Source organism: Ips typographus, linkage group LG2 (assembly GCF_016097725.1).
Source record: "Ips typographus isolate SLU linkage group LG2, UJ_Ityp_2.0, whole genome shotgun sequence".
Lineage (NCBI taxonomy): Eukaryota > Metazoa > Arthropoda > Insecta > Coleoptera > Curculionidae > Ips > Ips typographus.
The window spans coordinates 6,607,795-6,618,131 of record NC_138423.1 but is presented as its reverse complement, the minus strand read 5'-3'; the positions used below and the strand labels follow the sequence as shown (position 1 = coordinate 6,618,131).

The following is a 10,337-nucleotide window of genomic DNA, read 5'->3' as shown; positions in this document are numbered from 1 at the left end:
AGCTCTTAAAATAACCCAGTTACAAGGTGTTAAAGTGGAAGGTGGTAGCGACATACAACACCACTAAATGAAACTTATTTATTCCAAATAAACTAAAAATACATAATATATTATTGGTATACAATCTATTATTATAATTTGCCGTAGTCCTCTTTGATAAAGTCAGCACAGCGTTCGCCGGTCATATAGGAAGTGGAATGTGGATGGCCCGAAACAGTTTCAGGGAAAATGCTAGTATCTGCCACCCTTAAATTCACAAATCCGTGAACCAATAATCGATGATTCACAACCGACTTGGACGTGTCATTTCCCATCAAATTGGCTGAGGTTGGATGGAAATTCTGCGGAAAAATTATCTATTATTTATAGTGAAACAAGAATGTTTGTGGAAAATTTGAATGCCCGAAGAAGGGTTATGGATCCTTTAATATCAAAGTTTAAAAAAGTTAATAAAGAAACCAATAAAATGTTCGTTAGTTAAAAAGAAAATTAATAATTTTTTGACATCATATAAAAAAGAACAAAAAATTCAACAAAATGTGGTAAAGGAACTGATGAAACATTTATAAACCAAAATTGTGGTATTTCGATTTACGGTCATTTTTGGATGATCAAGATATATATATCCAGCAAAGCTACATTCAATCAAATTTTTGGCCCTCGTAGCTATTTCAGTTCCTATAAATAATTTAAATTTTTTACCACTTTATTCAGTGTGTATAGTGAACATGTCAAATAACTGTGTTATATAAAAACAAAATGTACTTTCTATTTTAATACCCTGTAAGTTGGTTATTTTAACAGTTACAGAGTAGTTTCATATACCAGTTTGTAGGTGCTGAAACCTTTCTTTGATCACCTGATAGTATCTATAGTAAAAGTGTTAAATAACTGAGTTATTTAACCGTTAATACAAAGTGGACTGAATTCGACACTTTGCACATGAACACCCTGTAACTCGATTATTTAAGAGCTACAGAGTGGTTCAATATATCAATTTTTACCACCTTATACAGTGTATCAAATAACTGAGTTATTTAACCATAAGTACAGAATGGACTGAATTCAATTTTTTTTTGCAACATAGAAAATCATTTATTTGTGAATATTTCAAAAAGTATCAATTTGTCAATTAAAAAAATTAGACATAAAATATGTTTAAAAAAGAAATAATGTACAGGGTGTTTAACCGGAACTGTCACAATTTTGAAAATATTTTAGAATTTAGATGAACTGCCTCCAGGGACATATTTTCAGAATTATAGTCATTACTGTTCTTCGATAGTAGATTGCGACGATTCGTGATAGACCACCCTGTACAGAGGATTCAATTCAAAATAAAATTTGAATTTTGGCAAGCTTTACTGTCTTCAAACACACTTGCGGTTGTCACTAGTACGTCTACAAGGGAAGAAATAGTCAACAATCCAGATAATAGACTAAATGTGGTTGTGATGTTACTTTCCCAAGTAGTTTCCACTATCTATCTTGTTTTTTTAATAAAAAGTATTAGGTATGCAACGGCTGGTAAAAGAATTTTATGGCCAGAGGGCATAAATCCATTTTTTCCACCTTAATAACTGAACCGTAAAGGTACATTTTCAGTTCTTTTGTACATTCAGCTAGTTTATAGTTTCAATGTACTCATATGCACGCGCATATAAAACATTGTAAAGCATACTTACTGCTATTGAAAACCTACCGTAGAACCATAGTGTCTTATAGCACATATATTCCATTTTCTAGAGTATTTTTTGCCCTTACACCCAGGAGCATCCTGAAGAACTGGTTGCATTTGAAAATTACGAAAGGTTTCAGTTTCGTTCAAAGCTAGAGTCATATTTATAGCTTGCAGCATTACTTCCACATCGTCAGGATCTGCGTAGTTATTGGAATCGATTAAGGGCTTATCTTTGGGATCGCTGGATTTCAAAGTGATCGTTCCACGTGACTTTGGATGAAACAACGAAACGAAGAGGGATAGGTCAGTTTCTTCGTTTCCTTCCATAGAATCGACTGTTGCGTTACTGAGCCTGTTTAACAACAATACGGGTTGTGGGTTAACCAGATACAATAAGAAATTCGATTACCTGAACATTTTTTGAATAGAAGTTGCTTCTGCGTAGGGCTCAAAAGTCGTCCATTCAATATTGGGCCTACGCGCACTGTCACCATAGCTCGACCAAGCCATCACATTCGCCTGGATTGTTAAAGGTCTAAGATGATTCTGATAACGTTTCACTTGCTCCAAAAAAGTGTAATTATATAAAGTACGGTTAGTTCTGAAACATACGTTGTGTTAGATTTGGTTGAAGTTACATCAGGACAACTGTTACTTTATGTAAAACCCTAAGAAGAACGAATGGTCCTGGTAATACTGACCTACCGGTAAGTCAGCAATTACTGGGATATCCAACGCTTCCAGGTCTTTGCTAGGCCCTATACCCGAATGTAACAGCAGAAATGCAGAGTTGTAAGGCCCTCCTAAAATTGAATTATGAAGTGTCTTAGAGACTTGGACCGTTAATAGAATATACGAAAAAAATAGGACCCACATAAGAATGCTCAGAGAACATGTCCAACGCAGAAGTGCCTAACAGAATGAGTATTTGGAGGTGTTAAAGGAGACGAAGAGAAGAAAGATTACCTATCTGGGTCACATAATGCAGGCTTCAAAATATGAGACTCCACTTGATAATCTGGGAAAAAGGGGAATATATTGGCTGCGGAATCTGTGAGAATGGTTGTGCGCTTCTGCAGATTTATTTAGAGGAGCAGTTTTTAAGTTCAGGATGGAGAGGAGAAGAAGAATAATAAAACCGTTGAACGTTGTGTGGAAATGGAAGAACACTACTCAACTGGTTTCTAGCTCATCAACTAACCTGATATTATAATCTCCTTATTGGCATAGGTAATGTATTTAGTTTGATTTTTGACAAAGATAACTCCTGTTGCGGTCACGTTATCGTCGTCTATAATCACTTTGGTCACGTAACTATTGATGCTGACTTCCAGATTGGTTCTATTTAGGGCACGGTTAATAAAACTGGTGACGGCACTGGCGCGTTCATTTCCCTTCATAGTCACCGCACTCCTAGAAACACCATCACTGGCCACCCCATTGAAATCTTCGTAGCTTAAGCCTTGTTCGTAGAAGGCATTTAGCAATGGTTCGGTCTGGAAAATGTAACAAGTTCAAATCGGTTTATGTAACAAACCCTTTAATAGTACCGTTTCAGAGTCCACGTCATTGCTAACAGTCAAATAGCCGTCGTGTCCATGGTACTCATCGTCTCTGGGTTCATAAGTGACATTTTCAGATTTAATGTAATAGGGCAGCACTTCTTCCCAAGTCCAGTTTTGCGCACCATACACGTCAACCTATGAAAAATACAGAAAAACTATTTTCAAAACAGGAATATGGGGTGTGTATTTAACTTTATCGTTTAGAAGTAGTGAAAGCAAGGAAGACAATCGACAATAGATTGCAGTCTGAATAAACGAATTTTTAAACTATACCTAGTATTAAATAACAAGTTTTTAGACTATTCAGTACAAATTTGGACTCTCACAAGTCTTGAATGATCAGTTTTACATGACTTTTGGTCTGAAAAAATTGCACGCCAGTAAAAATTAGTCCAAAAATCCTGTTTTTTTAACTATTTTCTGTGTCAAATATTAACTAGAGAACCTCACAGATGACCAGAATTGTATCCTTTTGAACCATTTTAAAGTAAAAAAATACAATAACCCAAGTAGACATTTTTGTCAGTTTTAAATAATATCCAGTGAGCGTAGAAAATATAGAGTGGGAAAATAAAGACTCTCCCTGTATATCGACCATTCTAAACTATTTTGACGGCCAACGGTCTGACAGTTAAAAGCAAGAAAACGATTTTTTAAACTGAAATTTGTGTCTTCCATAGGGAGCGTTCTTCAGGAAAATGACATAATGCATATGTCAATTTATTTTTTGATGGGCTATTGGCGTTTCAAGATAAGAGAAACTCCCTCTGGTGATCAGTTTTGAAAACAGTTTCGGGCATTCCAGCTGCCATTTCTGTTTGTTTAAGTTTATTTTGGTTAGGAATTTAGCACTAGTTTCATAAATATGAAATAAAATCAGTGTCATATTATTTATAATTAGGTTAGAAACGTGTTGCCCGATTTTAGTTCAACTGGCGCTGCGATCTTAACTTGAAATCGAATAGTGAAAAATTGACACTTAAAACTGGACCACCCTGTATAATCACGTTCAGAAATTCGTATTATTAAAAATATAGCAGACAGCCAGAAGCAGTGCACAATGTCCAGTCATCAGTCTCGTGCAACACCATGTAGTCATTCCGAATCAATGAATGTATTTTTAATAATACGAATTTCTGGTGGTGACACTGGTGACAGTATTCTATTTCCTTGCAAATCACTTGTGTATATTTACCCATCTTTGGAAATCACCGGGATGAGCTCGAAGGTAAAATCCCCCATTTATACTGGACGCCCCTCCTAAAACTCTACCACCCCTAACAGTGCACTGCTTATTTTCCATCCCTAAAATTATAACACACCTCACAATTTTAAAACTTTTAGCACGTTTGGCTTAAACAGCCCACCTTGACAAGCGTAAGTTTGTGGTACCGTTACGTATCCCATTTCATCTTCGCTGGTTGCAACATATCCGTACATGGACAATAACTTATTTAGGTCGGTTACGTTAGGGCCTGCTTCTAAAAGTAGAACTTTCCATTCTCCAATTTCAGTTAATCGATTTGCGATAACCGAACCGGCCGGACCCGAACCCACGATTATAAAATCGTATGTTCCATATTCTGAAATTATTAATTATTTTCCTAACGAGTGCGAAAAGTGGTATTTTACGCAAGTCAAGTGCCCGAAGGACATGTTTTTGAGCATCACTGTGCGTAAAAGACACTTTCCGCAAGTGTTAGGAATAATATTTTATCTAAGACCAGCACGGTACCGCCAGAGAGATAATTCTAGAACGGTTTTTTAATTGCAACAACAATAAAGTAAATGAGCATCTTATGTAATAAATTTATAATATGAAAGTTGGGTAAAACCTCAAAAAATGTATGACAGCACTGTAAATGGCAGACACGATTAGCTTAGAACACGCTGTATATGTTCTACAGTGGAGTGGACAATAAATGTTTTTTTTTAATCAATTTTACTTTCTAAATACAACCAACGTGTTGTAGTGTAGGTAATCACCCGGTATATATAGTCATGTTGTTGATAATTGTCAGAAACTATGTAGAAATGCCAAAATCTCTAAGGCAATGCTAGAATCTATTTGGCATTGCTAGAAGCTATCTGCCAATGCTAGAACCTAATTGGCATTGCCAAAATCTATCTGGCAATTACCGAAAAATGTCTGCCAATGCTAAAATCTATTTTGCATTGCCAGAAGATATCTGACAATTTTCTGAAATTATCTGCCAATGTTACAATGTTTCTGGAATTGCCAGAAACTATCTGCCAATTTCCGGAAACTATCTTCTAATGTTACAATCTAGTTGGTATTGCCAGAAACTATCTGACAACTGCAAGAAACTGTCTGCCAATGCTAGAATCTATCGGTAATTGCCAAAAACTATCTGCCAATGCTAAAATCTATTTGGCATTGCCAGAAACTATCTAATAATTTCCGGAAAGTAACTGCCAATGTTACAATCGATCTGGCATTGCCAAAATCTATCTGCCATCTATCTGGCATCGCAAAAAACTATCTGACAATGATAGATATCTATCTGGCATTGCCAAAATCTATCTGTTAATGCTAGAATCTATCTACAAACTATCAAACAATTGCCAGAAATTATCTGCAATGCTATAATTTATCTGCCAAAGCTGGAATCTATCCGGAATTGCTAAATTCTATCTGTCAATGCTAGAATCTATCTGACATTGCTACAAACTATCAGACAATTGCCAGAAACTATCTGCCAAAGCTATAAAATTTATCTGGAATTCCTAAAATATATCTGTCAATGCTAGAATCTATTTCTCTAGCAATGCCAGGCGCTATCTGGCTTTGCCAGAAAATATCTGACAATTACCAGAAACTATATGACAATTGCTAGGAAAAATCTAGCATTTTCAGAAACTCTTAAAAAAATCATTCATCAATTTAGAAAAATTCTTACCGATTGGTTCTTGGTTAGTTGCGTTAAGGTATTCGGATAAGTCATCGGGAGGTTCATAGTTGATCGCTTCTTCTATTAATGCTTCCAATTCATCAGCTAGTTGCGTAGTATTCGCATTTTCTCCAAACGGAACAACGGCCCGAATACAAAGTATGAACAAAAGTGGTAGTGTCCACATGTCGAGGAACCATTGAATAGTAGTGCTATGACGGTTTTTTCATATTTATATAAGTATTCTACCATAGTATCCAACCAGTTAATGATTTATTTTGTTATCAAAGTAGAAACGTAAAATGTAGAGTAATCCTATATAACCTATATAATTAAATACCTATTGGTTTAAACAAGGTTTAAACTGTTACACACGTTAAGTTTTAACTAAATAGTCTGATTTTTTTCCTTTGTTATCGAAAAAAAAGTCATGCAAGAACGGAAAATCCATTTCTGGACGAGTAATGAACGATATTTTTTATTATACTTAGATACCTGAAATCAACATAAACAAAAAATATCGCAAAAAATTATTAAGAAAATCGGGAATATTTATTTTTATTTTTAAAACAGTAAAAATGTAAGTACATACAACTCAAATTAACAAAAAAAATACAAGTAGGTAATTCTAAGAAAATTAATTTTGGACAGAACCGTTATTATTAATAGTAATATTTATTGTACAATTCGTATTATTGTTGAAGCTCAATCCCTTTTGCATTTCTTTTTGTTGAACTAAAGACTCTGCTAAAGATGTTGAAGCGGAGTGTTCGTGTGTGCTTTGGTTCTCTTGATTGACTGTTACAGATGTTGTAGTTTCCAAGTTACAAGGGCTAAACAACTTCCGTGATACTTCAATTTTTCTTTGCATGGACTCTACTATATATCCTTCTGCTACATTGGAAGAAAGCCATCCTCCGTGTCTTTTCAAAGTGAGCAAATCACCGCCGTTTTCCACCAACATGGTTGCCGAAGAGCGCGTTAGCCCATGTCCGGTATATTCTTCGGGATTTTTTAGTTTTAGGTATTTTGCAACAAGTTTTGGAATACCACTGATAGTATGGCACCCAACATGTTGAGCGTAACATCTTTGGTTTCGGTATGCAACAAATAATCTTCTACTCTCCATATGTTTAGGGCGGAGATCTGCGTATTTACGGTAAATTGTACAGGGATCGAATTTGCAATTTTCATTGGTAATGGTAAAACTTCTTCTGTGAGTTTTTCCATCTCGTAAGAACACGACAAGGAAACGCCCATTATCTTCCACATCATCTAAACTCAAACGTATTAAATCATCTCTGCGGCATGCACCGAAGATGCCAAACACTAAAATTACTTTTGCTAGTAGATATTCTCCATCTGAAGCTTCACATAAAAATTTGGTTACTTGTTCTGCTGTAAGAATCTTGGATTTCTTTGGTATATATCCTACAGCTTGTCGTTTCAAAAAAGCAATCGTTTTTGGATATTGATGGTGGGTATTTTCTTTTATTGCCAAACAACTCTTTAACATAAAGAATCGACTCCATAAAGTGGAGGATTTCATAGTGTTGGCTTTTTCAGAAAAATATACTAAAAGAATATCGTCACTCACAATTTTGATTCGTTTCTGAGTCCGCCATTCGGTAAAACTGTTATATTCTTGTTCATATCTCAACCTGGATTTCACTGGTAATAAATCTGCACTCACTTCTGCCGCTCGTTGTAAGATATTTTCGGGAATATCCCGATTTTCTTCACAATCTGAATTCATTTTTGCAAAATGTAATAAATACATAAATACTTAATTTTCACTGACAGAAAATAAAATTTGACATTAATAAATAAATCGTTGCTATAGACACATTACTCGTTTCTTTTTTTTCTTCGGGTTGCCATAGGATATCTAGTATCATGGATATCTATGTTTATTATTAAGCGCACGGAAAGAGGGATCGGGAAAAAATTTCCGTGCGCTGTTCCGAAAATGTCATATTTACTGTATTTTATAAACAGTTGAAAATGTAGTATTTTCTGTTAAGTATAATAAAAAACCTATTTTTGGACGAATTATGAACGATATTTTTCATTATACTTCTTTGAAAACGAAGAGAATAAAAACAGACTTAAAGACAGACAGAACTGATCATTTCTATGACTAGTTTAAAGTAGTTCAAAGGTGATTTAAATGTTGTAAGTTATGACTGTCAGACAATGTCCATAAAACGTCAACAAATACTGCGGAAATATATCTAAATATTCCAGCATTTACATATTATTAAATGACAATGCAGGTTTATGCTAAATATTTGTCGGCTTATAAATTGTCTTAAATTTAATATTGTCGCAGATTCCAACTACATACCTATCGTACTATACACCGAATAATCGTGTATGTCAGCAAGTCTGGTAGGAATCTGGGTCAATCGACGAGTATTTATTCAGCAAGGCTGGCCATAGTGGCCATCTACAATTACTGGTCTCCGGGTTGGTCGGCGAGCAACATTCCCTAACTTGAAGTGGTGGGTCGGCTCGCTACCCTCTCAGGATCCCAGGCTGAAAAGAGAAGGGTTCTCTCGCAACTTGAAGTGACCGTTAGAACCCTTAACCCTGTCAGTTGTTCACTTGGTCTTTTGGTCACATCGTACAAGAACACCTTTGCGTGCCCCTTTACGGTGTAGCTGAAGGGCTAAAACTAAACTCACCCTCCCCGAACTCTCATGCGCTCAACGACGATTACGGCCGTGTTGGCCCTTTTATTCTGGGGGTAAGAATAACCCCTCTTAATTGTTTGGTTTAAACTATTTTTATAATAAACGAGGCTTGCCTGTGACCTAGGTTGTTTCTCTACCATCCCTCACTACGCACCCTTAAACGTGACAATATATTGTGCTGTACGTTTCTATTTTAAAGCCATTTTACTGTACTGTATTATGTAGATGAATGTATATTTAAATAAAAAATAATAACTGTACATTTGATTTTTGTATTCATTTGATTTCTTAATTAAGAACAGACTTCATTGAGTTTTCAATTTAGTTTCTAACGCCATTAGAAAGAGGATACAAAATGAGCCATAGCTGGCTTCTCTAGCTCTTTCTGGGTAGCCCTCTTTTTCTTCTCCCCTGTGGTGTCCAGTTAACAATTTGCTTGGGTAGCCTTTCTTCTCCCATCCTCTGAACGTGTCCATACCATTTGAGTTGCGCCACGTGTATGTTCTCTACTATTGTATGTCTGACATTCATAATTTCTTGAATCCGTTCATTTCGGATCCTTTTCGACCTTTATTTGCCCGTGGCGCGTCTCCAAATGTCCATCTCGGTTACCTTTAACGAGTTCTCTGAGCGTTGTTTTAATTGCCACACTTCACTGTCGTATGTGACTATGCTATTGTATATTCGGTGTTTATTGACTTTCGATATGGTTTTGTCCCATAATACACTGTTTAGAAGGTTGATGCCTACATCCCTGGATGTTTCGGTCCCTTATTGCTTCATCCGTGGTACCGTCGTTCGTAATGTACATTCCCAGGTATTTATATTTGTTGCAGCAACTTCTTGTTGTATGCACATATATTCGGTTTTATTTACGTTCACTTCGAGGCCCCATTTGGTATATTCTTCAACTAATTTCCGGGTCATATACTCCAGGTCTTCGTAGTCCTGAACCAAAATAATATAATATACCATATACAGTATACAAATACAGATAACAAGTTTGAACGCAGAATTATCAGGTAATTTTTAAAAGCACGAATGTAATTTTGGGGAATATTTCCCGAATAAAGAAAATGTTTTGATTTTGCTGCAACTATAGATTGCTCAATGGAGCTCAATGAGCAACTTCCAAACCGTTTATTAATTTTTGTTAACATCGCCTTTGACATTGTTTGGTTATAAAAAGTCAAAATACTGCGCAAGGACAACAATTAGTGTATTAGCAATAGGCTCTACAACAATGCAGTCGTCATAGATACGTACAGTGCAATTATCGAAATGCAATTATCACTTTAGAATGCAATTATCGGGGGTAATTGCACAAGTGCATAAAAATTACCGATAATTTTGCATGAAAACTTGTTATCTCTTAACTGCATGAGTTTATTGTCATATTTTTTTGGCGAAAGAGCCCGACACCGAAGGTGGAGGGCTTTTTTAGAAAAAAATATGAAAATGACCGAATGCAGTTTGCAAAGAT

The 10,337-nt window shown here is 35.6% G+C and overlaps 1 protein-coding gene across 1 annotated transcript; it reads right to left on the bottom strand.

Moving 5' to 3' along the window:
* Nucleotides 1-131: 131 nt before the first annotated feature.
* On the bottom strand, nucleotides 132-6,345 carry LOC145725717 (L-sorbose 1-dehydrogenase-like). The gene is made up of 9 exons (XM_081974578.1): nucleotides 6,168-6,345; nucleotides 4,614-4,829; nucleotides 4,442-4,551; nucleotides 3,232-3,381; nucleotides 2,883-3,177; nucleotides 2,337-2,484; nucleotides 2,091-2,282; nucleotides 1,703-2,033; nucleotides 132-341 (listed from the first exon to the last, which is right to left on the bottom strand). Exons 1-9 carry the CDS (start codon nucleotides 6,343-6,345, stop codon nucleotides 132-134), a joined length of 1,830 nt encoding a protein of 609 aa, XP_081830704.1.
* Between the last annotated feature and the right edge of the window lie 3,992 nt (nucleotides 6,346-10,337).